The 27,661-nt window shown below is 50.8% G+C and overlaps 1 protein-coding gene across 1 annotated transcript; it reads left to right on the forward strand.

Moving 5' to 3' along the window:
* Positions 1-26,338, forward strand: PPP2R5B (protein phosphatase 2 regulatory subunit B', beta). The gene is made up of 13 exons (XM_015410845.1): positions 1-874; positions 6,655-6,851; positions 7,721-7,822; positions 8,038-8,130; positions 16,752-16,882; positions 17,842-17,901; positions 18,871-18,979; positions 19,421-19,474; positions 20,184-20,234; positions 22,082-22,201; positions 22,827-22,954; positions 23,507-23,608; positions 25,396-26,338. Exons 1-13 carry the CDS (start codon positions 676-678, stop codon positions 25,541-25,543), a joined length of 1,494 nt encoding a protein of 497 aa, XP_015266331.1. The 5' UTR covers positions 1-675; the 3' UTR covers positions 25,544-26,338.
* Positions 26,339-27,661: the final 1,323 nt, after the last annotated feature.

Here is a 27,661-nt window from a genome sequence, read left to right on the forward strand (position 1 = left end):
GGGGCGCACAGGTTGGCCGGTCCCAGCCTTCCGCGGACTTTGCAAGGACTGAGTCGCGCTCGCTGTTGCTTCCCCGCCCTGCTGGCGAAGTTGGGGGGAGGGCTCCCCCGTTTTGGAGGCTGATGGTGGAGGGGCAACCCGGCGGGCGGCAGCTGGAGAGGGAAGGTCCCGGCTTGGGAGGGGCTGCTGCTGGGAGAGGCCGCGGGAGCAGCCGGCTCCCTCTCTGGTGCCAAGCTGCCAACAGCCCAGCCTCTGGGTGACCTTTGACTGGGACAAGCGGAACTGGACGTACCGTGCTTCTGGGAGGCTGGCGATTCCGTCCTCCATGCACCTGTTTTCCAGTGGGTCTTCCCTGAAGAAGAAACCGCAACCAGGATCCGGCTCTTCTGCTTGCCTGTGCCAGGAGTAGCCTGCATGGGGGGCCCAGCAGGCCAAGGACTGGGCTGGATGTAATCCTGGTGCCACCTGGGCTCAAGGGCATCGACGTGGGGGTTCTCTGGAGCTGGGCACAGGCCACGTTGGAGGGACAAGTACACAAGGCCCCGGGCTCCTGTCATGGGGCAGATGTCGTGGCCTGAGAAGAGGCCGGCAACGACGCCAGGGTGTTAAGGGGGCTGCCTGTACCGGACATCCTCTTGGCTCAGCCTGCAGCACGGACCCTTGCATGCTACCAGGATGGACACCAAGATACCACCCGCCGTCACCCCCACCAGCCCCTCGTCCCCGGGGCTGTCCCCGGTGCCACCGCCAGATAAAGTGGATGGCTTCTCCCGGCGCTCCCTGCGTCGCTCCCGCCAGAGGCGGTCTCACAGTTCCTCCCAGTTCCGGTACCAGAGCAACCAGCAGGAGCTCACGCCTCTGCCTTTGTTGAAAGGTAAGGCCCAGGTATGAGGATGGAAGGGCTGGGCCAGGTTCCTTCAGCACTTGCAGTTGCTCCTCTTGCCCTGAGAAGAGGGACGTGCACGCAGGAGTCCTGTGCCTCTGGGAGGCCTTGGGAGAGCCAAGGGCTCCGATGCCTGAGTCTGGGCTCTGAGCTGCTTTTTTTGGCCTGTTGCTGACTCTCTCAGGGAGTGGACCAATAGCTGAGCTGTAGTGTATGCAGTCTCTTCAGCCTCACACTTTAAAGACAAGGGGCTCTTAAAGTCCTTTCCAGTACCTTTTGCTAAGGTAGCTCAAGAGTGTTCTAAAGGCCAGTAGGTGCTAAGGCTACTTTTCCCATGAGCGTATGAAATTGCCCTATACTGAATCAGACTGTTGGTCCATCAAGGTCAGTCTTTTCTACACAGACTGGCTGCAGACATCTTTCACATCACCTACCACTAATGCTCCCTCTAAGCTGTGGAGTCTTGTGAGCCAAAATTCCACTTTGTGAGCTACTGGCATTAGAGTTGTGAGCGAGCAATTTGGCCACTGCATCAATTAGTTTGCTCTGGAGCCATCCTTCCTGAGCTAAGACAAAAATGTGTGAGCCGGAGGCTAAAAAACTGTGAGCTAGCTCACACTAGCTCAGCTTAGAGGGAACACTGCCTACCACCTGGTCCTTTTTAACTGCAGATGCTGAGGATTGAACCTGGGACCTTCTGCGTGCCATGCAGATGCTCTCCCACTGAGCAACAGTGTCTTTCCTTGGACCATTTGCCCCCCAGGTTAAGAACCCAGGCTCCAGCTGAGGACCAAACTTAGGACCTTGTGTATGCCAAGGAGATGCTCTACCAGTGAGCTACAGGCACTCTCCTCACCGTGGGCCAGTAACCATAGTACTTCCCTCCCTCTTCCTCCCAAATATCCTTCTTACCTTTTTACAGGTGCATCCTTTGATTATGTCACTGTGACAGATTGGGAGCAACTGTGGATTTTCTTCTCCTCCCCTTCCATGGTATAGGTAATCTGGACAGTTCTGTAAAATGGAAATAAGCAGGTTTGGGGACCCCCGTTCCAGAAGGCCCAAAGCTTGGAGCCAGGCAAGGTCACCTCCAAGGCCATAATTTCCACCTGCGAGGAAAAGGACCATGGTTTTGGCCACTAAATGGGTTTTAGCTTCCACTAGGTCTTGGATTCCTGAGCCACATGCATTCAGAAAAGATCATTCCTACCGAGGGAGACTGCTGGTCCATCTGGGCAGAGTACTGACTGGCAGAACCTCTCAGCGACCTGGGCTGTGACCAAGTCTTCCCTGCTCTGCTACTTGAGTTCCTTTTAACCAGAGATGCTGGTGACTGAACCAGCATCCATTAGACGTGCAGGTGTACCACGGAGCAATTGATAGGCGCGCTTTTAATTTCCACAGATCGTGCCCTACTGTTTCCACTGAAATTAGTTACGGTGCGAAATTGCCAGCCTGCAGTATCCTGAAAGAGTGAAATGGTTGCTCTTGAGCATGGAGAACTTAGGGTCAGAGCTGAGCTTATCACGCTCTCGCTGTCAGCCTAGCCAGTCTCACTCAAAAGCTGTAGCTCGGAGCTGAGCAAAAAAGCAATACATAAAATGCAAGACATGCACTGAGTCATGAATATCCTTAGGCTAGATGTAGACGTAGGCATCTGCCTGTCAAAGCTTGTGCATGATGCAGGCATCAGTCTCATCAGCTGCAGATTTAGCAACAGCCAGATTGCTTCCTTGTGAAGCTGCGTTATCCTGCTTGGATATTGCCTTGAGATGGGAAGATGGCTCTTTGGAATTTACCCTTCAACCCTCACTTCTGCAGCTCTGGAGTTGATGCTCCCTCTAAGCTGTGGAGTCCTGTGAGCAAAAATTCTCCTTTGTGAGCTACTGGCATTAAAGTTGTGAGCGAGCGATTTGGCGACCGCATAAATCAGTTTGCTCTGGAGCCATCCTTCCTGAGCTAAGACAAAAATATGTGAGCTGGAGGCTAAAAAACTGTGAGCTAGCTCACACTAACTCAGCTTAGAGGAAGCTTGGGACCCTTAGTTGGGCTGTTGGGCCCAGCCAGAAAGGTAAATCACCTTTCTATCCCTGCTCCTGGTCTTTGCTTTTGACAGGAGCTTTGATCCTCTTGGTTCTATTACTGTGCTCTTCCAGAAGTACATTTGGGAGTCAGTCTGCCACTGAGAGCTTTTCCAACTTTGAGTTTTTGCTCCAGTGTGGCTTCTTAACTGCACTGTTTCCACCCCCTTCCCTTTCACACAGTATCCTTTGCCTGGTCCTTCCTCTCCCATTTGTTTGGTATGTGTTGTTTTTTGGGTTTTTTTTTTTTTTAAGCTTTCCCCCATGTTTTTTCAGACCATCACAAAAGTGATCTGAAAAAATACCGGAAAAACTTGGGAGCTACCAAAGCGTACTGTGTGCTAAGGGAGTGGGAAAACCAAAGCACTTCAGAAGCCAAGCTGGAGCAAAAAAAACAACAACGGTGTGGAGAAGCCCTGAGTAGCTGTTGTTGTCTTGATCTGGATGGCCCTGGCTAGTGCAGTCTTGTCAGGTTTCAGAAGCTAAGCAGGGTTGGCCCTGGTTAGTGTTTGGATGGGAGACCACCAAGGAAGTCCAGGGTCTCTGTGCAGTGATTTGCAATGGCAAGCCACCTCTGTTCGTCTCCTGCCTTGAAAACCCTAAGGGGTTGGCATAAGTTGGCTGTGACTTGACAGCACTTTCTCGCACCAGTAGCTTCTTAACTCCACAAAGCTGAGTGGTCCTCCCTTGGGTGGGAGAACAGCTGGGGCCAGAGCTTCTAGGCTTAGCCAGCCTTCTTGCCCATACAGAGAATTGCCCTCCTGGGAGTCTTTTCTGTGGGGCTGCAGCATCCTGATCTAGGGGGCTGAGTGCTGTTTCCCTCCCAACTGCACAAGTGCAGTTTCAGCACTTTGATCTGTTTTGTGTAGTCCACACAGTGACATTTCTGTGGATTTCTCAGCAGTGGGGGAAGTGGGTCTGTCTGTTGTTAGCCACCGTTGCCCTAGTCGAAGGGACATAGCCAGGGCCTGATGATGACTGAATGCAATAAGAAGCTATTTAAACCCCAGAGGTTTAAAAATAGGTAAGGAGCAAAGTGTGGCCACCCAAATGCCGGGCATCCTTTCAGGATGGGAGGAATGACTCTCCTGGGCTCTCCTTGGAGGCTCCTGTTCAATTTAGAAATGGTTCTCAGACTCTGGGACGTTCCCTTCCCCTTCTGCCATCTTTCCAGGCTTAAAAACAGGGGAGGCAGGAATCGGGAGCAGGGTGTGTGCCATATATGAAGCCAGCGGTGCAGCTACCGCACCTTTGCTGCTCCCAGAACTGTGGGCTTGTTCATCTTTGCCTCCAGATATGACTGTCTGGCCCCAGTGCTGCCATGGTTACAGTTCCAAGGGGGATACCCGCCGCTGCTTCCTGCCCCAAGGGGCATGAAGGAGGAGACGGCAACATGGCTTTTGCATGGCTGTAACCGGTGCTGCCGTTCTCAAGTCACAACTTTTCAACAGCTGCAGCTTTCAGTTCTCCGTTCTTTGCCCTTCTGGTAGCCGTCAGCCTTCATGTTCTCCGTCCCATCGCCCTGAACGTGTGGCTGCCGGATCTACCATGTTTGGAGCCTGGCCTTTCTCGCAGGAGCTCCAGCCAGTGTACGTGATTCTCTCCTCCTCCATTTCATTCTCACAGCCACCCTGGGGACGTAGGTGAAGTTGAGAGAGAGTGACCCAGAGTCATCCTGGGAGTTTCATGAGAGATGAACCAGATCCAAATGCTGACTGCTAAACCATGCTGGCTTTAGGTTTTACCCGTCACAAACAGCCCTGTTAGGCTTACGCTGTATTGGACACACACCTCTCTGTTGGGAAAGACCTTGGTTTGCCCCCTGCTCTGGTGATCTTTCATTGGTATGTGTTGGGGTGGGTGTTGGGGGGGAGTGCCAGAGAGTGCCGTCAGGACACAGCTGACTTATGATGACCCCGTAGGTTCTTCAAGGCAAGAGACATTCAAAGGTGGTTTGCCATTGCCTGCCTCTGAGTCACAACCCTGGTATTCCTTGGAGGCTGCGCATCCAAATGCAGGCCAGGGCTGACCCTGCTTAGCTTCCGAGATCTGACAAGATCGGGCTAGCCTGTGTTATCCAGGGCTCCCCGTGTCATAAATCATAAGGTCATAAGCATAAGTCACGGACCTGTCTTATACGGAGTCATACCCTTGGGTCAGCAGTGTCTGCTCAGACTGACAGTGTCTTTTCAGGGTCTCCAGTAAAAAAAAAAAATTCACATCACCTGCTACTTGGTCCTTTTACGTAGGGATGCCTGAGACGGAACCTGCATTCCTAGCAGATGTTCTGCCCCTGTGCCACACCCTTCTACAACCCTCCGTGATGGTCAGAGCCGACATGAATGTTGATGGAGGGAAGCTTGCCTGTTCTCCCAGAGCCCTTAGATCTCCGTGGCGGTCGCTAATGATAGATCTCTGACAGGTGCCACAGTTTGCAAAGACTGCAGGCACTACAGAGTGGATGCGAGCTAGTTTTGTGGATGGAAATTAAGTGCCAGGGCTCAGCCCCAGAAATGGCCACCATCCCTTTTGAAATGCCCATCCCCTCACTCCATCTCCTGGGCATCTCTTTGGCATGGTGTGCCTTACCACAATTAGCTGCATGCATTTGCAGTAACTGGCCTCTTCCAAGTCTCCTGGAGATGGGGCTGCTGCACCCTTTTAATGCTGGGATTGTCTTTCAGTTCTGGGCCAGAGAACGTCGTCCTGCTTTCTCCTGTGCACTCAGGCCTCACATCTTCCTGATTCCCAGTGTTGTGTTGTGCTGCGAACTGCCATAGCCCTGTCCGAGACATCCAGAGCCATTATAGATTAAAGGCATTAAGCATGCTGCTAGTCAGTTTTAAGCAAGCTGCTAGTCAGTTGCATGCTATGCAGGATTAGCTTGGGCTGTCTGTCATGTTCACTTTAGCCCAGGGGTCTATACTGCACCCATAATCCCAAGGAGTCTTTCAAGAAGTAGGAAGGATGAAAGCTGCATTTCAGAGCATCTGCTTGGCATGCAGAAGGTCCCAGGTTCAATCACCAGCATCTCCATTCTACAGGATGAGGTAGTAGGTGATGTGAAAGAAGAAGAGGAGATTGGATTTATACCCCGCCTTTCACTACCTGAAGGAGTCTCAGAGTGGCTTACTGTCTCCTTTCCCTTCCCCTCCCCACAACAGACACCCTGTGAGGTAGGTGGGGCTGAGAGAGCTCTTTTGAGAACTGCTGGAGAGAGAACAGCTCAGAAAGATCTTGTAACTGACCCATGGTCACGCCAGCAGCTGCATGTGGAGGAGTGTGGAATCAAACCAAGTTCTCCCAGATTATTATTATTTTTTTAACCAAACTGGCTCTGACCTCTGCCTTAGCCCCTGGAGAGCCCCCTGCCAGTCTGAGTAGATACTGACTTTGATGGACCAAGGGTCTGATTCAGTATAAGGCAGCTTTGTGTGTCCATGAAGAATACAGGGAAAGTCTGGGATCTGCCCATCCCTTGCCTCTGTGCGTTCATTTTTGTGAAGAGATGCCTGCAGTTCAGCTCTGGGATTTGTTTCAAATGTCAGCACTCAACGCTGAACCATGTTGAGTAAATAAGGCAGACGGTACGCAGTGGCTCTGCACCTGGGTCTTGGAGAAGGATTTTCCCATCTCTTGCGTCAGAACTGATCCTTGTGAATCCTTCCTCCTCCTCCTCCTCCCCTGCAGAAGCGCCCGTTTCGGAGCTGCATGATCTTCTGTGCAAGAAGCTCCAACAATGCTCCATCCTCTTCGACTTCCTGGATTGTGTGGCCGACCTGAAGGGCAAGGAGATCAAGCGAGCAGCCCTCAACGAACTGGTGGAGTGCGTGGCCACAAACCGTGGCATTCTCATTGAGCCGCTCTACCCCGAGATCATCAAGATGGTGAGGGAGGGCAGGTGGACCCCGGGGGTGGGGGTGGTGGGAAAGGATGCTCAGTTAAAGCAACATATGAAAAACTCTTGCTAGCTCAGGCCAGTGGTCCATCTAGTCCAGTATCCTGTTTCACACCAGCTACTCTGGATCTGGAGGGCCAGCAAAGAGGCCAAGGCCGCCTCCTGATGTTGCTTCCTAGCACTGGTATTTAGAGGTTTGCTTCTTCTGATTATGGGGAGGGTTCCCTTTAGTTACCGTGGCTAGTAGCGATAGATGGACCTATCCTCCATGAATCTGTCTGACTGACTTTTAAAACTATCCATGCTTTTGCCCAACACTACATCCAGTGGCAGTGAGTTCTAGAATTTAATCACTTATTGAGTAAAGAAGTACTTTCTTTTTTTGTCTGTCCTGAATCTGTTGCCTTGTCAATTGTATTGGGTAACCTGAGTTCTGCAGAAGGGCTGGGAGCTGGAAGGACTCGGCCAGGGCCTTGACTGCTGATTAGGACAACTGGTGCAAAAGGAGAAATGGTCCCTATAACTCTGAACTTGGATTCACCCACTGACACTGAGAAAGAACAGAGAGGAAATGCTTTAGGGTTGAAAGTTAATTGCCCATGATAGTTGGGAAGGGAAACTACTGTTTCTGGAGGCAATGTACACATCTGTCTACCAGATGTTGTGGGGTAAAGTGCTGAAGGCCTGTTTCTGGGCTTCCCTGAAACATCTGGCTGGTGGCTGGTCTAACCCCCAAGTGCCCATTCCTAGGTTTTTGGACTGCAGAGGGATGTTTCGCCTTATTAAGACTCAAAAACCAGATGAAGAGATAAAAGTATGGGGACCTCTTAACACGGCTTATTTCTCCACCACCCCTAGATCTCTGTCAATATCTTCCGGACACTCCCGCCCAGTGAGAACCCTGAGTTTGACCCTGAAGAAGACGAACCCAACTTGGAGCCCTCTTGGCCACATCTACAGGTGAGACCTCTCTGTGAGTTCTCAGGTACTGGGGAATCTGACAGGAGGGTGGCGCTAACCTGGATGGGGTGGTCTTGCCTGAGAGGCAGAAACGGGATGATGGCCTCCTTCTCCAGCTCCTCCCATTCTAAAGTTGGTGTGCCTTTAGTCTGTGCATTGCACCGGTGGCCAGGAAAAGGAGTACGTGGTTCTCAGCTCTGCCTGTCTCTTCTCAGCTTGTTTATGAGTTTTTCCTCCGGTTCCTCGAGAGCCCGGACTTCCAACCCTCGGTTGCCAAGCGCTACATAGACCAGAAATTCGTATTGCTGGTGAGTTGGAGCGTGTGTGTCGGGGCGGGGTGGGGGGGGGGAAGGCTGGGCAAAGGAAATGTTTATATAGCTTGCAGCTGTGTTGCATGTTATTGGTCATGTCCAGGGCCCCAGTGCTGGACATCTGCCCTGTTTCTTAAGGCCTCCATTTTGGTTGTGGGTAGAAAGCACCTTTGGCGAAGGTGACTGGTCTTCTGTTAATTTTTGGTGGGTAGCTGTCTTGGTCTGTAGAAGGAGAGCAAGATGCAAGTCCAGAAGCATCTTAAAAGTCCAACAAGGTTTCATTCATGATATAAGCTTCAAAGACTGAAGGGTCTCTGACAGAAGGAGCTTTGCATTGGGGGGGGGGGGGGGTTAGACTAGATGGTCTGTGTGGCCTCTTCCAACTCTATGGTTCTATATGACTCTTGAAAACTTATACCCTGGAAATCTTGCTGGTCATTAAAGTGCCACCGGACTCAAAACTTCCTCAGGTCTTCAGTTAGCCTCGTTTTACTCTAACATGGCCAAAGTAGCTTGGAGAAAGGCATTCCTAGTGTGCCAGCCAATGCCCAAGAAGGAATAAACCATTCAAGCAAGTTATTGCCGTGTCAACACGAAATACAGGAAGTTCTGGGAGCAGCAAACTTCCCTTCCCAACTTGCCATACACTTCCTCTGCATGCTTCTCTGAGATGGCCTTTTAATTGCTTGTAAGTCAAGGTTTCTCAAGCTGGAGTCTGGGAACCTGTGATGTGGGCAGGTGGCCTGCAAGACCCAAGGGTGGGGCAAACGCCTCTCATGCCGATCCAGTAAATACGAAACTGAGCCCTCTTGGCTTTCTAGGAGGGAGGTGGGGGCAGGGACTCTGACCTTCAAGAGAAGGGAATTGGCTTCCCCTTCATTCTAAGGCCAGGAGCTCATAAATCTCCTCCCTCCACCTAACTTCCAGATCACTGCAGAGTATTAGCCAGAAAATGCATTGATGGCTTGCCAGGATTCAGTAGCTCAGCCTGTGGAATTCTTACTTGGCTGAGTGCCACCAGGAAGATACAGACCTAATACAGGGGTTGATAGTTACTTCACTTCTAAAGTGGCACTGGTTTTCGCACCACTTTCTGATGCAAAGGAATCACTGTAGAAACAGGGAGAAGCAGCTTAGCATCCATAGACAATAAAAGTGGATAGAGATTTTGAATGGAGTACTGGAAGCTCACCTGGATCTGGATGGCCCAGGCTAGCCTGATCTTGTCAGATCTTGGAAGCTAAGCAGGGTCAGCCCTGGTTAGTATTTGGATGGGAGACCACCAGGGAAGTCAAGGGTTGCTTGCAGAGGCAGACAATGGCAAGCCACCTCTGAACATCTCTTGCCTTGAAAACCCAACGGGGTCCCTGTAAGTTGTCTGCAACGTGACAACACTTTCTACCATCTCCAATAGAAGTCCAGGTTTTGTCTGGTGTCGACTTTGTTCTGTTTCCATGTGCACGTATGGAACTATTCCCAGCCCCCTGCCCATCCCTGTTCAGTTGGCCTCTGGCTCTGAGTTGTTAATAAGGAAATTCCTTTGCTGTCTCTGGTGCAAAGTCCCTTCCTATCAGGATGAGATCTATTAGAGCTTGGGCCTTTTTGGTGGTGGCCCTATAGAATTAGCTGTGCTCTGAGAGTTGACCTTCTGGGCCAAGTGCAGGCAGGACCACCTTTCTAGAAAGCTCGCTGTATTGTTTTGAGGCTGTGAGAGGCTGAAAACCTTTGTGGGGTGTGCCCAGCATACAGTGCTCACTTTGAAATGGCATGCAGTGGGCACTGGTATGGAAAGGAGAGGAGGTAAGTTGTAAGTTGATTGTGGAGCCTGCTTATGTAAATATAAGAAATTCTGTAATCATCCACAAAATTGGAAGATAGGGGTGGTAACGATGACCCGTCACTGGCTTTCTTGCTGCAAACAACATATTTTGTAAGTTGAACCAGTGTGGTACAGCCCCGTAGCTAGGGATTTTTTGGTGAGGGGGCCTGGGGGGGGGGTGTCAGCTAATTAAATCGGGGGAGCTTCCCTCCTCCCCAGCAAGGGCAGCCACACCAGGGGCAGGCTGACCTACATTCTTGGCTCCCTCCTGAGGCTAGGAGAGGCGACGTGTGTGGTGGCTGGGCTGGCCACGAAGGTGTAGCATGTGGGTGCGCAGGAGCACAGCCAGGCGCACCTGGCCAGGACCAGACGAGGCGCCCGCTCTGGGAGTAAGCCTAGAACTCTTTCCTTTATCAAAGAACAAGCCTTGCTGAGGAAAGGGGCAAACAATTCTTCCATTAAGACAAGTCCTGCCTCACCAGTTTTTTTTTAGAAACCATGGAAGCTGTTAGCAAATACATACAGTCTTTCACAATGTTTTTGACAAAGTCCATTGCGAAAGCCTGCTAAGGAAGCTTGGCAGACATTGGTTAAAAACGTGGTCTGTTTATGAATCAGCAACTTTAAAAAGCAAACCGGGAAACAGGGATAAGTTAGCACTACAGTCCTGCAAATACCTGTGCTGGGATTGGTGCCTTTTGTACCTGGTAAACAGTGAGGCACCTGGACTTTGTGGGTGACGTGAAATTATTCAGGATGGTGAACTCCAAAGCATACCGTGATGAAGTATCTTTCTAAACTGGGTGCTGACATTTAAGTCAAGTGCAAAGTGATATGTTGTAGGGTAGTGGTTAAGAGTGTTGGCTAGTATCTGGGAGACCCAGGTTCGAATCTCTACTTGTCCTGTGGAAGCTTGCTCAGCCTAACCTACCTCACAGGGTTGTTGTGAGGATAAAATGGAGGAGAGGAGAATGATATACACTGTCTTGGTTCCCTACTGGGAAGAAAGGCTGGGCATAAATTAATTAAATAAACAAATGTTGATCTGATCCAACCCAGGTGAAGAAATTTGGAGGTCAGGCTAGACCATTCACTGAAAATATCACCTCAACACAATGAAAAAAGGCATTTGAATGCATGAATTATTAGGAAAGGGAATGAAAATAAAGTGCCCACTATTATAATACTAATATAAATCCATGAATACAGTTATAGTTGCCCCATTTCCATAGGCTATCATAAAGATTGAAAAGATGCAGAAAAGAACAGCTGAGATGGTGATATAAAGGAGAAAAGGTAGAAAAATTTGGGGAGAAAAACATGATTTAGGAGTTTAATAAAGGCTTATAAAATCACGACTGGTGTGGTGTGGAGGAACGATTTCTGTCACTCAGCGTGAGAAGTCGGGCTTACTTAATTACCAGGCAAAGTGAAGACTTTGCATGATGCATAACTAATTTTCGGGAATGTAGCGCCACAAAGATTTGGTGATAGTCCCTGTTTTAAATGGCCTCGAAGGCATTAGTCAGACTCCTGGAGGAACAGCAATATCTCTCAGCTGTGATAGTTAAATGGAACCTCTGCATTCAGAGTATACCTCTGTGTTTGTATGAGCAACAGGAGATGGCCACTTAACCTTCAGAGCCTGCCTGCAAGCTTCCTGGTTGGCTCCATTTGGAAACTGGATGGTGCAGGAGACGGATCAAGGTCCAATCTAGAAAGATGGTTTTTATGTTCAGCCTTATTTTTATTTATTTATTTATTTGCATTTTTACCCCGCCCTCCCCGCGAACAGGCTCAGGGCGGCTCACACAGGGGCATAAGCCCATACATAAAACAATATAAAACAGTAAAACCATTAAATCACAACAACAGATAAAGTGCTCCCTGCAGACAGGATGGTCTCTGAGGATGGTAGCAATCATTGCCCTGGGTGAAACTGTCCTGTCAATGGCCCAAGCCAGTCCAGCGGCATCAGTGCCATGCAAATTTATGGCCGTTCTTCCGGGGACCACTCCCAACCCCATTGTTTCAGTGGTGGTAGTAGTAGAAGTGGCGACCCCTATGTAAAAGCCTGGTGGAAGAGCTCCGTCTTGCAGGCCCTGCGGAACTGCATAAGGTCCCGCAGAGCCCTGATCTCCTCCGGGAGCTCGTTCCACCAGGTGGGGGCTGCTACTGAAAAAGATCTGGCCCTGGTCGCAGCAAGCTTTACCTCCCGGGGGCCTGGAATCACCAGGCGATGTTGCGTCCCCGACCGAAGTGCTCTTGGGGGTATGTATGGGGAAAGGCGGTCCCTCAGGTAGGTCGGACCCTGGCCTTAGTAACAACTAAGCCAACCTAGCAGTTCGAAAGCAGGAAATTGCAAGTAGATAAATAGGTACCACTTTGGTGGGAAGGTAACAGCGTTCCGTGCACCTTGGTGTTTAGTCATGCCGGCCACATGACCACGGAAATGTCTTCGGATAGCGCTGGCTCTTCGCTTTGAAACGGAGATGAGCACTGCAACCCTAGAGTCGGACTCGACTGGCTTTTGAGCAAGGGAACCTTTACCTTTACCTTAGTAACATAGGTGTAAGGTATAAAGGTGCACAGCATTGCTCTTGCTCAAGTTTACGGCATGCACCACTGATCAGTTTGGTGTAGTGGTTAAGTGTGCGGACTCTTAATCTGGGAGAACCGGGTTTGATTCCCCGCTCCTCCACTTGCACCTGCTGATGTGACCTTGGGTCAGTCACAAGCTCTGGCACAGCTGTCCTTGAAAAAGAGCAGTTTGTGTCAGAGCTCTCTCAGCCCCACCCACCTCACAGGGTGTCTGTTGTGGGGAGGGGAAGGAGGAGATTGTAAGCCACTCTGGGACGCCGAGTGAAGGGCGGGGTATAAATCCACTCCTCCTCCTCCTCCTCCTCCTCCTCCTCCTCCATCATGATCAGTCCCCACCATATCAGGCTTTGTGGGTGGCCTCCCCTGCAGGTAGCGACTCCTCCTCGGTAATTGTGGGTGGGCCCTCCCCTCCTCTCCCCTCCCCTCCCCTGCAGGCAGTGACTCCATCTGTATTTATTTATTTTGAGCCGCATGGCAACAGAAGGTCTTCTGGTGCACCACTAGCATAAGTAGGCATCCTTATCCCATGCAAAGCACCCAGGGTAGGATCCATTTTGGTAACTGCCAGTGTGTATAAAAGGGCTGTCAAGTCACAGCTGACGTATGGTGACCTCTCGTGGCTTTTTCAAGGCAAGAGACAAACAGGGTGGTATGCCATTGCCTGCCTCTGCATCACAACCCTGGTATTCCTTGGAGGCCTCCCATCCAAATGTTAGCCAGGGCCGACCCTGCCTTAGCTTCCAAAATCTGATGGGATCCGGCTAGCCTAGCCCATCGAGGTCAGAGTGATCAGTGCCAGCTAGGCCAATGATGACTTGGATAGGTGGTAGGCTGGCTGGTCCAGTGCTGAGGCTACCAGTTATCTCTCGGGTTTTCCTGATAAGTTGTGTTGCAAACCATGAAGAGTAGAGTTTGGACCTAGAAGGGCTGAGGATCTAGCTTGGCTGCAAGCCTTGCCCCCTGCCTGGGGACCCAGCTTCCTGTTTCTGTCTGAGAGGGGCGAGAGGGCCCGTGCACAAGAGCCCCTTTTCTTTCTTACAAGGGTCAGGCCTTGTGACCTTGATTTGTTAAGAGCCCAGCTGTGTGAGGATTTGGTGTCAACTCTGCTTTTCCTTTGGTTTGAACGCAGCTGAGGTCCATGGATGCCTTGAAGCAGGGCTTGGTATCAGTGATGGGTTTGAATGAGACTAAACAAACGAAAGCTTCAGATGAAGCGGAATTGCTGATGGTGGGTTCTGTAGTTTGGCTTGGATAAGCTGGGACTGTTCTTGACAGGGTCAGGCTGCTTTGGGAAGATGAGGTTTGCATTGGTTATTTTGGGCCTCCTCGTGCTGCTGCTTGATCAGTTACCATCTGTGCCAGGGGCACTTTTAACTAGCTTTGGCTGATTCACCCAGCTATGCCCTCACCTAAGAGACGGAATGTCATGATTCATGCTCTGGAAGTTTTTCAGATGAATTATGTAATTCCTTCTCAAGGGTCTAGAAATCCCAGCAGGTCCAGAATGTGGCGGCCAAGTTGCTAACTAGGCCCTGTGCAATGGGCCTTCTTCAGGAGCCCTGTGCTTTCGGAAGCAGGGTAGGTGGCTACATGGAACGGAGTTTATTGGATTCTCTGGTTTTAGTAGAGCCAGGAATCACTATTAACATAGCAGAATGCACTAGGCATTTCCATGCAGCAGAGCTTTGGTACTGAGTGTGCTAGCAGATTTACGGAGTTACATAGAACCAGTAGTCGGATTTAAAACGGATAAGAGTTCTTTATTAGATGGAACTCCATTCTAGACAGTATTTATACTTTCAGCTTGTATCCCGCTCGAACCCCCCAAGGGGTCTCTGAGCGGCTTACAGTTACTCTTTATCCCTATCTATGGCCACATATAGTCAGGGGTGGGGACTGCCCTACCAGCACCCAGTGGAGGGACTTGCTGTTCTTTTTTCCCCCGGTTCGGCTTATTGTCGGCTTGGTTTTCGGTTTTGGCTCCTCTTCTTTTCCTTCCGGTGGTCTTCGGCGTCGGCTGTATTCAGCGGGTCCATCTGGTGCGCGGTTCGCGTCAGCGCGGCTTCGGCTCTGTCCATTTTGGCTCCGCCGCGCCTCTACGTCCTTTGCATCTTCTGGCTCCGCCTTCCGCCAACGTCCGATCCACCGCTGGTGTTGCGCCTCCTTGCCGCCACGCATCACCACTGCACTCGTCGCCACCGCCGCTCGTCGTTCTGCCGTCGCTACTCGCCGCCGATGCTCCATCAGACCCCACAACGGGGAGGGTGCCCCCCACCTCCTAGGGCGGGTACCCATTTATCTACTCACTTTTCTCAATGTTATTTTTGCTTTCGAACTGCTGGGTGGGCGGGAGCTGGGACTAGGGCCAGGCGCTCACTTTGGCCGTGGTGGGTTTCGAACAGCTGTAGCAGCTGTTCGCAGCTGTTACCAGCAGGCATTTAATCGCCTGCGCCACCGCTCCCTGTATAGATGAGAGACAGGGACAGTATAGATGAGAGACAGGGACAGAATCTATTCTAACTACCTAGGATGGGTATGGATGCAGGGAAGGGTGCCCCTGCATCCATTGTTCAAAGATGGGGAGAAAACGTGCTTCTTCTTTGTGTGCGTGAGAGAGGAAGTGCGTGTGTGAGAGAGGTGTCAAGCCGGAAGGAAGGAAACTCATCCCTAAGAATAGCATTCTACTTCAGAAGGGGTAGGATCAGATAACAGGAAGGAAAGGGATGCTGTGTGTGTCCTGACCTGTTTGTCTGACTAAATCTATGGTGACCTCCTGAAGACTGAGGCAGGGGACACTGAACATAAGAACATAAGAGATGCCAATGGTGGATCAGGCCAAAGGCCCATCCAGTCCAACACTCTGTGTCACACAGCGGCCAGAAATACCAGTGCCATCAGGAGGTCCACCAGTGGGGCCAGGACATTAGAAGCCCTCCCACTGTTGACCCCCCCCCAAGCTCCAAGAAGACAGAGCATCACTTGCCCCAGAGCCCCTATCTATACCTTGAGGCTAATAGCCACTGATGGACCTCTGCTCCGTATGCTTATCTAATTCGCTTTTGAAGCCCTCCATGCTTGTAGCCGCCACCACTTCCTGTGGCAGTGAATTCCAAGTGCTAATCACTGCATATTCCTTCACTTTTCTAACAGAGTTTTCTCAGTGGTTATACCTTTTGCTCCTGGCACTTGGTTCCCAAGGAAAGGACTCTTCTAGTTGTTGTTTTGTTTTTAACATTTCTGACCTGCCAGTTGTGGTTCTGCAGAGCGTTTAGGCAGAAGCCTGTGGAAGGCTGGTGAGATCATGGCTAAGGAAAAGGCATCTTTGATCTGTTGCCTTGCTATAGAATGCTTTGGGGGAGGTGCCATCAAGTTACAGCCAACATATGGTGACCCCAGAGGGTTTCTAAGGCAAGAGACAAATGGAGGTGGTTTGCTGTTGCCTGGTTCCGTGGAGCAGCCCTGCCCTTCTTGGTGGTCTCCCATCCAAATGCTAGCCAGGGGCCAACCTTGCTTAGCTTTTGAGAAATAATGAGATTGGGGTAGCCTGGGCCATTCAGGTCAGGGCGTAGAATGCTTCAGTGGAAAGTTAACCCAACAGGTAAAACTGTTTCATTCATTCTTTTGTGTGTCATTGTTGAATGTCTTTAAAACCTACCATACATTGCCTTTAAAGCATCTGAGTTAGCAGGTGGGGAAAAAGATATTTTAAATGAATAACGTTCCTCCTAGAATAGTGTTGGGTGGGCATCGCTGAAAGACTGGCTTGTCCCTGTTCTCCCTAAGGTTAACTTGAGGGGGTGGTCCCGGGAGGGTCTGTGCCTCAGTGGTAGAGCATCTGCTTTGTAGGCCCCTGGTTTAATCACTCCAGCATCTGGGGTTAAAAGGTCCGGTGGTAAGTGATGAGAGAGAGTTCTGCTTGAGCCCCAGAGAGCCTTGTGTTCGAGACAGCAAGCAAGAGCACATCAAAACTGTCTTGTACTGAGCCAGACTTTTAGTCTTTCGAAGTCAGCCTTGTCCACTCTGAACTGGCAACGGCTCTTCAGAGTCTCAGACAGATGTCTTCCGTGTCACCTGTGACGTGATCCTGAACTGGAGATTCCTGAGATTGAAACTGGGACCTTTTGCATGCAAAGCTTTGCAACTGAGCCACGGAGCCCCTCCCCTGTTTTCTCTCCTGACCGTCTCTGCTTCCCTCCAGCTGCTTGAGCTCTTTGACAGCGAGGACCCCCGTGAGCGTGAATACCTCAAGACCATCCTCCACCGTGTCTATGGCAAGTTCCTGGGCCTGCGAGCCTACATCCGCAAGCAGTGCAACAACATTTTCTTGCGGTGAGCTCTTCTTCCACTGTACTCCTCCAATCCCACCGGTCGGGAGGACGAGGGAGTTAGAATCAGTAGCTCAGATGTCAGCTGCACTCCATACTATTTCTGTTCCAAAAGCCATCTCATTGCTGTAAAGACATAAATGCAGCCATCCCACATCATACCAGTGGTCTATCTAGTCCAGCTTCCTGTTTTTCACACTGTGGCCTAGCCTCATAGCCCCTTAGATGGCCTACATGCTGGGCACAGAAGCCAAAACTGCCTCCTGTTTTTGTCTCCCAGCACGGAATTTTGCCTCTAAGCATGGAGGTTCCATTTAATCATCATGCTGAGAGCCACAGGAGGCCTCTCTTTCTGTCTAATCCCTTTTAAAGCCAACTAAATTAGTGGCCATTTTCACATCCTCTAACAGCAGATTCCACACGCAGGGCTAGGTGTCATTTAAGTGAAGGAGAATTTCCCTGTGTCTGTTGAATCTGCCAGCCTGAATTTTAATTATTAACCCTCTGAGAGTACCACTGGTGGGATTGAGCCTGTTTAACTGTAATGCTACCTGGTGCCCACTAGAGGGCAGGATTAGCTCATCCTGTTCTCATTTCCTAGCTGGGCGTCCATATCTCCTCTTCGATGGTTCCTTGCAAGGAAGTCATTTGGGTGACTTGTCAAGGAGCTTTGGAGACTTCTCAGAGTCCATCTTTTCCATGTGTTCATTCTATCAGACACGAAGTACGGAGGGAAAGAACCATGCTGGCTGCCCCTCTTCCTGTGCCCTCTCTTATGGGGACCAGCTTGGTATATTACAAAGGGAAATACACAATGGTGCAAAAATAGCCAGGCTACCAAAGCCAGCTAGGATGCGGGAGGACATTGCTGGAAGGTGGACATGGATGTGATAAAGTCAGATCTGTGATTTCCAGTGCAAAGAAGACTGTTATGAGAGTCCCTGTTCTCTTCTTCCCGGCCAGGTTTATCTACGAGACAGAGCATTTCAATGGTGTGGCGGAACTGCTGGAGATCCTGGGGAGGTAACTGCCAGAGACTGTGCCTTCAATGCGCTTGATCAGAAATGCCTTTCCGTTGTTTCCTCATGCAGTTGTGTGCTGCAATTCCTGTCTCTTCCTACCCTCACTTTTTCCTCAGTCTGTGCATGTACTGTGTTTCTTCCTAGCCGGGGGTGGGTAGGGGGGTGGGATAAAAAGGGCAGGGTGGTGAGCAGTGTTCCCTCTAAGCTGAGTTAGTGTGAGCTAGCTCACAGTTTTTTAGCCTCCGGCTCACACATTTTTGTCTTAGCTCATGAAGGAGGGCTCCAGAGTAACCTAATTTATGCAGTAGCCAAGTCGCTCGCTCACAACTTTGATGCCAGTCGCTCACAAAGTGGGATTTTTGCTCACAAGACTCCACGGCTTAGAGGGAACATTGGTGGTGAGGCATCTTAAGTCCAGGTGGTGGTGGTGGACAAATGAGATACAATATGCTTGCTTCAAGGTGGTGGTGGTGGACACAAGAGAAACAATATGCTGCCCTTCAAGTCCAAGGTTGAGTGAAGGATTGGGGGGATGGGATTCTTTGGTATTTTCATGTCCCCTAGCAAATATTGGAGGTAGAATTCCTAGCTCCTTGCTTCTGTGCATCAAGAGCCGCAGGATGGGATTCACTTACCAGGTAGGGGCCAGCGTCTCTCAGCCAGTTTGGTGTAGTGGTTAAGTGCACGGACTCTAATCTGGGAGAACCGGGTTTGATTCCCCACTCCTCCACTTGCACCTGGCTGGATGACCTTGGGCAAGCCATAGTTCTGGCACAGCTGTTCTTGAAAAAGAGCAGTTTCTGTCAGAGCTCTCTCAGCCCCACCCACCTCACAGGGTGTCTGTTGTGGGGAGGGAAAGGGAAAGGAGTTTGTAAGCCGCTCTGAGTGAAGGGCAGGGTATAAATCCAGTCTCCTCCTCCTCCTCCCCCCTTTTCAGTGTTAACCTATGTCTGTTCCCACCTCTGTTCAGCATCATCAATGGCTTTGCCCTGCCCTTGAAGACGGAACACAAGCAGTTCCTGGTACGAGTCCTCATCCCACTTCACTCAGTGAAATCCCTCTCCATATTCCACGCCCAGGTGAGAGCCCCCAAAAGGAGCTAATTGGCAGTGTTGTGTACTAGTTAGAGAGTCCAGCTAGGACCTGCAAGACCCAGTTCAAATCCCCACTTGCTGGGTGACCTTGGCCCAGTTGCATTCTCTCGGTCAGCCTAACCTACCTCGCAAGATGTTTGTTAGGATATTTTTAAAATACAAGAATGATGCTACCAAAAGCTGCTTTGGATCACTAGTAGTGGGGGGGAAGCGGGGTATAAATATCTAAATTTAAATAAAATGACATTAAATTCCAGGATGCTGATGGGGCTTTGTTGGAAGGGGAGCATTGTTTGAGATTCTACAGAGCCTGGAATTCCAGTCCAAGGGAGGGGACGGGGAGGGTGGACAGCCACCATAGGAACGGTGGCGCTTGGCTGTGGCTGTCTCCGATCTCTCAATCCCTCACTCTGCTGTCTCTTGCAGCTGGCTTACTGTGTGGTCCAGTTCCTGGAAAAGGATGCCATGCTGACAGAGCACGTGAGTTGTTGACCCAAGTGGGTTGTGCAAGTTTCGTTGGGAAATAGTGAGGCGGGGTGGAGGCTGGGGGTGGTGGAAAGTGATTTCAAATCACAGCTGAGTTATGGCAACCTCAGAGGATTTTGAAGGCAAGAGATGTTAAGAGGTGGTTTGCCATTGCCCGCCTCTGCTTAGCAACCCTGGACTCCTTCAGCGGTCTCCCATCCAAGTTCTAACCAGGGCCGACCCTGCTTAGCTTCCAGGATCTGCCAAGGTTGGGCTAGCCTGGGCCACCCAGGTCAGGGCAGGCTGGAGGTAACACATGTAAATGGCTGAATGCATCGATGCATTCAGAGCATGCCGGATTGGGAGTCTCCCTATTTGTAAGGGAAAGGGGGCTGAGCTTCCAGGAAAAGGTCTAGCTGTTAACAGCTTTTAAAGGCGAAGGCCTTGGGTGATACCAGCATATCACTTGCACCTGCTGATGTGACCTTGGGTCAGTCACAAGCTCTGGCACAGCTGTTCTTGAAAAAGAGCAGTCTCTGTCAGAATTCTCTCAGCCCCACCTACCTCACAGGGTTTCTGTTGTGGGGAGGGGAAGGGAAAGGAGTTTGTAAGCCGCTCTGAGACTCCCTTGGGTAGTGAAGGGCGGGGTAGAAATCCAATCTCCTCCTCCTCTTTCTAATGTCCTGCATTCTGTTTTCTGTTTTCTCTTCCCCTGCTGCACCAGGTGATCCGTGGACTGTTGAAATACTGGCCAAAGACCTGCACGCAAAAGGAGGTAGAGATGGACAGTGTGGAGGTGGGGGGGGAGAGACTAGGAGAGTCGAAAAGAAGCATCAGCAGGGTTGTCCCAGTGTGGTGTAGCGGTTACAGTGTTGTACTAGGATCCAGGAAGCCAGGGTTCATGGAATCTTGCTGGGTGACCTGGGACCAGTCACAATGTCTCAGCCTGATCTCCAAAACTGTTGTGGAGATCAAATTGTGAGAGAACCATGCAGGGCCAGATTGGCTGTCAAGGCCCCTGGGAAAAGTCCCCCAGGGCATCCCTGGATGAGGTTGGGTCAGGAGCTGCTGCAAGCAGGCAAGAGCTGCCCCCCCCGGTGAGACAGCCGCTGCCACTTCAAGGCAGGAGCAAGATGCTGCCGCAACCTCACCGCCTCTACCCCACACGTGGCAGGTGGAGCCACTATACACCTGTTCTTCTTTCTTCCCTCTTCCCTTCCTTCTCTTAGGGGCAAAGGGGCTTTTCCAGGGCCATTTTGGCTCCCCATCTATCCATAGAGACATGTATGGCCCTGATTTAAAGGAACAAGTGGGGTAAAAATGGATGGGTCAATCTTCATTTGACACTGTTGTACTCCTGTCCTCGCCTGATCCCCCCATCACTCATTCTTTTGTGTCCAGTGGGGGGGGGGGGTTTATATAAGGAATAGTGTCGTAGGGGTATAAAACTAGTCAGGAGCATTTTTCCATGATTTGATTGGAAAAAGTGTTAGGAAAAAAGACATAGAAATATTTTGGGAACATTTGGAGAATACATTTTGAGAATATGATCATCAACAAGACTTCTGATTGTAAAACAATAGAGGCAAACTAATCTGCCACCTACTGATACATGGCTTAGAAAGTGTTGGCTAGCTATAATTTTTGATAAAATACCAGTCTGTAAGCAGGTGAAACAAGGGAAAAATGTTTCCACAGGTTCTTTTTATTCAAAGATGGTCCTTGGACTCAAACCAAAAGAGATTACCCAAACAGCAATTCTGAGTCACAACTGAAACTTGCTAGGACAATTTAATATCGCTCTTTTCTGAACATTTAATAATTGCCATGGATAGAACTTCTTTCAGGGTTTTTTCTTGGAGCTGGATATAGACATTAATGATTATGTGTCGTTTGTAAACTTTAATATTTATAATACCCCCCCCCCCCGAAAGAATTGGTCAGATCAACATTTTTCTCTAGAAAACAGGGTTATAATAAAATTGAGTTGTTCAGGGGGCCATTTTTATCGTTGGGAAGAGGGCTGCCATTTTAATTGTGTATCGAAGATCTGAAGGCAGTTCCCCCCACAGCACATCCTTACTGCTTCATTTGTTAGATGTACTATCCTGTACAAACTAGCCAGTTTGGTGTAGTGATTCAGAGCACGAACTCTAATCTGGGACAACCGGATTTGATTCCCCACTCTTCCACGTACAGCTTCTGGTGTGACCTTGGGTGAGTCATAAGTTCTTTCAGAGCTGTTCTCTCAAGGGCAGTTCTCGAGAGACCGCTCTCAGCCCCACCCACCTCACAGGGTGTTTGTTGTGGGGAAAGGAGGGGAAAGGAGATTGTAACCTGCTCTGAGACTCCTTTGGGTAGTGAAGGGTTGGGGTTGCATTGTTTCCTCATCTTTGTAATCCATTTTTACTGCATTATTTTATGTATCGTAGTCTTCCGTTGCATTGTTTCTCATCTTTACAATCCAGTTCTTTCTCCTCTTTACATTCTAGTTCTACTTCCGTATTGTATGCATTATGCTGATTTATTGTGTTGATTTTTAACATTTTGTAAATCCGCTTCCGAGTCAGGGGAGCAAGAAATTGTGAGCAAAAAAAAATAATTCCTCCCCCTTTCCTCCAGGTGATGTTCCTGGGAGAGATAGAAGAGATCCTAGATGTCATCGAACCCTCACAGTTTGTGAAGATTCAGGAGCCGCTCTTCAAGCAGGTGGCTTGCTGTATCGCCAGCCCTCACTTCCAGGTGACCTTGGCAGGGAAGGGGAAGGACCCGAGTTGGTTCAGTTGCAGTGCTGAGTTGAGGGGTCAGTTGTGGGTCAGTCGGCCTCCTTTAAACAAAGGCCCTCCTTTAAACAAAGGACTTAACCCTGAAAACCAGGATCAAGAACCTGAAAAGGTAAGTCAAACTGAGTAGAGGGCCAACAATTAAAACTAGATGGATAAATAATATGTAAAAGGATTAAAAAACACATAGGGGCCCAATCACACCTCATGTAAAAATTAAAAAATGATACATACACAAGAGGCAATGGACTTGACCTGATGCGTTTCGGCCTGTTAGGGCCTTCTTTGAAGGTCAAACACAATGAGGAACAAATTGGCTTATAGCGCAATGCATAATACAATGTAATTATACAGCATCGATACAAAGTGGACCAGAATGGAATTGCTGTAAAAAATTTAAAAACCATGTGAAATTAAATATATATAATAAAATGGATAGACATTAGTTTTAATTGTTGGCGTTCAACTCAGTTTGCCTTGCCTTTTCAGTTGGCCTCCTGACATGCCTGGGGGGGGGGGGAATTCCCTTTCCCTCCTTCTCCCTCCCTCCCTGTGCACTGTGACCCTCGCTTTGTCCCCTGCAGGTTGCAGAGCGGGCTCTGTATTTCTGGAACAACGAATACATCCTGAGCCTGGTGGAGGATAACTGCAACACGGTGCTGCCCACCATCTTTGGGACACTCTATCGCGTCTCCAAGGAGCACTGGAACCCGTGAGCGCACGCGTGGGTTGGGAGACGCATGTGGCAGGCGGTGGTGGGCAGTGCTGAGATACTCAAAAACACCCCTGGGAAGGAGAGACTATACTCCATGGACCCCCCCAACCTTTCGAGCCTGTGGGCACATTTGGAATTCTGATACAGTGTTGTGGGCACAGCCACAAAATGGCTGCCACAGGAGGCAGAGCCAGTCACAAGATGGCTGCCACAGTGTACCTTCAGTCACACAGGGAGGATCCTTGTGCCGTGGTGGCAGCTGCTGCCAAAGCAACATATTTTAAAATCTGCAGATCCAATCAAATCTCCAGTGCTCGGTCAGAAGCCTTACTGGGCAAAAGCCCCACCTGGCTCTAAAAACACTTGGCAGGTGCCAGGAAAGGTGTTGGCGGGCACCATGTCGGGAACCCCTGCCTTACTTCCTTGCATGAAATGGGAGCCAGGGGCCTTTCAGCTTCCTGTAAGGGGTTGGATATCTGTTGAGTTTGGTGGTGGGTGGGGGCGGAGGCAGTGTAGCAAATCTCTGTGTCACTCTCCGGTTTCCCTTAGGACCATTGTTTCTTTGGTCTACAATGTCCTCAAGACCTTCATGGAGATGAATGGGAAACTCTTTGATGAGCTCACGGCTTCCTACAAGGTGGAGAAACAGCAGTAAGTGTGTGGGGTCCCGGGGGGAAGAAACTGAACCACTTGTTTCAGTGTCTGCACTGGTGGCCTTCCCCACACCAGAAGCAAGTTCTGGGTATCTGGCGTCTTCTTTCCCAAACAAAAGCCATGCAGGCTGGAGTGTATTTTGAATGTGTCCCGTCCCCCCCCCCGCGGTGGAGAAATTTAGCCAAGGAGAGAAAGGGGTCATTGGCATTACTGGGCTCCATGAGATGACACCATTGGTCACATGCTTAAGTCGCTGCTGTACACAGCTCTTGCTCTATGTCAGGGGTGGCCAAACTTGCCAAACCCAGAGGTCATTTTGGGGGTATCGCAGTTCCCCCGGGTGAGGTACGGGGGGCGGGGCACATGACGAAGCCCCACCCCCTGCTTCCGGCTGCCCTGCTTCCGGCCCTCATTCAGCCAGGAGGAGGCAGGAGAAGAGGGAGGGTAAGTTGCTTCCTCCCTGTCTCTCCCCACCCCTGCCTGCCTGGGGCCAGGGAGGGCCTTCACGGGGCTTCCTTGCACTCCCGCCAGCCTTGCAGGTCCACCGCCGGGCCCCTCATGGGGCTTGGCAGTGGAGCTGCAAGGCCGGCGGCAGCGGCCGGGACCGTTGGGGGCGGGGTGTGTGGCCTTATGACACACTTCCGGTGATTTCAGGGGGTGTGGCCTTATGACACACTTCTGGTGATGTCAGGGGGTGTGGCATATGCTAAGGAGTTATGCTAAGGAGTTCCCCTAGCTTTTTTTCTATGAAACGACCCCTGGCTAAACCTAACAGCCACGCAGAATAAACGTCAGATGTTTGAGAGCCGCAAGATATAAACAAATATTACACACACACTTTTATTGAAAAATATGCAGATTTGCTTTTTATTAACATATTAAATTAGACTGTGTGAAAGAGCTGCGTGCGGCTCCCGAGCTGCAGTTTGGCCACCCCTATTCTTTGTCTTTCCCCACCACAGCCCCAAATGGCTGTGGCTTTTGTTTCGGCTTCCGCAGGGTGTTGTCATGTTTCTGCTGACCACTTGGGTTTCCCCCAGCTCTGCTGCCGGTTAATGTCCTGCAAGATTGTCCTGAAAATAGGTTTGGGGAAAGTGTGGACAGGAAGGTAATGGGATTTCTACACCCCCTTGCCCACATTTGGTACCGTTCCCTCCCCTCCTCCATTGCTGGCGAGCTTCTGGACTTTAAAAAAAATTATCAGTAGGGGGTATAAAATTCCAGAGTAAATACCTACATACCTGCTACTACCCTGACCTAGATGGCCCAGCCCAGCCTGATCTCCTCAGGTCTTGGAAGCTAAGCAGGGGTCAGCCCTGGTTAGTGCTTGGATGGGAGACCGCCAAGGAAGGGCCAGGGCTGTGCCTTAGAGGCAAGCAGTGGCGAAACCCACCTCTGTTCATTTCTTGCCTTGAATATGCTCTACAAGGGTTGTCATAAATCGGCTGCAACTCGATGGCATTTCCACCACTGCACCTACTACCAATTACAAAAAAGGCAAAAAAAAACCCAAAACCCCAGCACTGGAGATAGGGCTGGGTGGGGAAGATGGAAGGGCAAAGCTCGGGGAAACTTGCCATCCCCATGCAGAAGCATCATTGCATTCCGGACAAAGTGGAGAATGGTCCTTGTGCAGCAGCTGCCTAAGTCTTTGTGATGGGGTTTTTCTAGGGCTCCTTCCTGTCAGCCATCTTGTTGCACTGCAGCAGCTGGCCCGGGGGCCGAAGGAGAGCCTGCCTTCCCCCCCTCTCACCCTGCCTCCCCCTTCCCTGTCTTTCCCAAAGGGAACTGAAGAAGGAGAAGGAGCGGCAGGAGCTGTGGCGGCAACTGGACGAGCTCCAGCTGCGGAAGCTGCAAGGACTGGAGGAGGCCAAGATGAACCGCCTGAACCTGCAGCACAGCTTGGCTGTGCAGAGGGGGGAGGCGAGCTAGGAGGCCCCTCTCCCCTGGGAATCCCCCCTGCTGTGGCATGGGAGCGACACACACACACACTGGTGCAGTCCCCATTCGATACAGCTGACCCCCCACTCACCAGGCCTGTGCCAAAACAGAGTTCATGCCCTCTGCCCTCCCTGTTGGTGGGCATGCCCCCCTTCCCCAGTGCCCTGCAGGGATTGTCGAGGCCCCCACTCTACACTCGAGTCTGTGATGTTTGGGCAAGTGCACAGCTGTATCGGGGAGGGGAGAAGAATTGGAGGGTCTCTGTTGCTGTCCTTGGTGTCCCCCCCCCCCGAAGATGGGGGCTGGAGGGTGGAGGTTGCATGTGGAGAAGAATGTTATCAGATGATGGGGGAGCTATACTGGGGTGAGGCTGTTATTGCCCACTATAAACAGGCTTGGGACCAGTGTGTAGGCCGAGTGTTAAGGGAGCTCCCCTAACACCAAGGTGGGGAGGGGAGCACGGTTCCCATGGCAATAGAAAGCAATAGACCTCCTGATCCAAAGTTCATCTCCTGAGTGGGGTTCCAGTGGCCAGAGGCTTAATGCAGTGGGGAGAATTGTTTTTTGACACCCTAGTGGTGTGTGGGGGGGACTCCATGGGCTTTCCTGCCCTAGGCGTTGCCTCTCTCCTTCATGAGGTGAAGTCTCACTCCTCTTCCACAATGCCGTCGACAGGGTAGCGCCCCGTAAATGGAAGATGCGGCCTTGCTTTCGTCTCCCCCTCACCCGCGGAGGAAGAAGAGATGAGGAACCATGTTAATATTCCTTGGCATGACAGAAGGGGGGGGGGGGGGGGGGGGGGGGGGGTCCCACCACAGTAGGGATGAGAGAAGTGTATGGTTGAGTGTGTGTGTGTAAACCTGGGCCTCTGCATGCTATTGTGGGGAGGGGAGGTGGGGGGGACTTTGCCCTCCTGTATCTAGAGCTTAGGGGGCGTGGCAGCTGCCTCTCCTCTTCGGCATTTGGGAATGAAAGGGATTCCACCCGCTCCCAACTCATTTTGTTGGTTTCCCCCCCTCACTTTTTTGGCATCCTGTGGTCGGGCGTGTGGTTGCGCGTGCGTGCGTGTGTGTTTGACTCTGAACTTAGCTGCACTTTTGCTTGGACATTCACTGCCCTTAGAGGGAGTGTAGCATTTATTCTCTTCTCACACACACCCTTCCTCCCTGCTTCCACTGGGCTTGGTTTTTTTAGCCATGGTTAGAGATTTGGAGGGGGGAGGGCGCAGAGAGAAAGGAGAGAGGGGTGCTCAAATTCCTGCACTTTAGAAGAGCTGGTTGTTGCACAGGGAGAAACTGGGATGGTTCTGCTGGTCCCTCTGGTATTTGAATAAGGGAGGGGTGGAGAAGCACTAGACTCTGTACCATCTTGGGGAGTGGGAAAGGGGGGGTGGGGCTCGGTTGCTCACGATTCTCTCAGGTGTTAGCATATTCTCTGCCCATCTCGAAGGGAAAGGGGGGAACCTCCGAGACTCTCTAGAAACACAGTTCGGTGTTGACAATGGACTGCAGCATCGACAACCTAAGGACTGCAGGGCCACAGTTTTACATCTTTGGTTTATGACATTAGTTCTTTCCCCTCCTCCCCCCTCCCCCACAAAATCTATTTGGGGGGGGGGGGGGGGAGGTGAATGCTTCCCTCTCCCCTCCTCACTAGGCATGACGACTTCAAATGTTCTCTGTATCAAGGAATAGTCACAGGGGTGGTTCTTTCGGGTGGGATGGGGTGGGTGGGTTGCGTGTATTACAGTTTTATTTTTTAGTCAAAACACTGAAGCCGATTGGCGACTGTAGAGACCAGGTGCACCTTTCTGTAGTCTTTTTAGCTGATGCCTCACGGGCGTAGTTTCCACAGGAGGAGGCCTTGAGGCCCAGGGGTGGGGGGTGGGGGGCTGCAGGAGAGAGCTATTTTGGTTGGGGGTGGGGGGAAGTCTATTTATTACGCTACCATGAGCCCCTCCCCCCCCCCTTGCCCTTGTTTTCCTTTTGCTGGACGAGTCTGTATTCAATAAAGATAAAAAGTTTCATGTCACAACCGATTCTCTTGTCTCGTCAAGTAGCTTTGGGGAACAGCTCATTGGGTGAGGAAATGACTCTCCAGTTTGTTGCA

This window comes from Gekko japonicus, unplaced genomic scaffold, assembly GCF_001447785.1.
Source record: "Gekko japonicus isolate JY-2015 unplaced genomic scaffold, Gekko_japonicus_V1.1 scaffold42, whole genome shotgun sequence".
Classification (NCBI taxonomy): Eukaryota; Metazoa; Chordata; class Lepidosauria; order Squamata; family Gekkonidae; genus Gekko; species Gekko japonicus.

Coding starts and splice junctions, on each gene's coding strand:
- PPP2R5B (XM_015410845.1), top strand. CDS start 676: ATGGACACCAAGATACCACCCGCCGTCACCCCCACCAGCCCCTCGTCC. Junction 16,883..17,841: donor TGCAACAACATTTTCTTGCG/GTGAGCTCTTCT, acceptor CTTCCCGGCCAG/GTTTATCTACGAGACAGAGC. Junction 19,475..20,183: donor ATGCCATGCTGACAGAGCAC/GTGAGTTGTTGA, acceptor CTGCTGCACCAG/GTGATCCGTGGACTGTTGAA.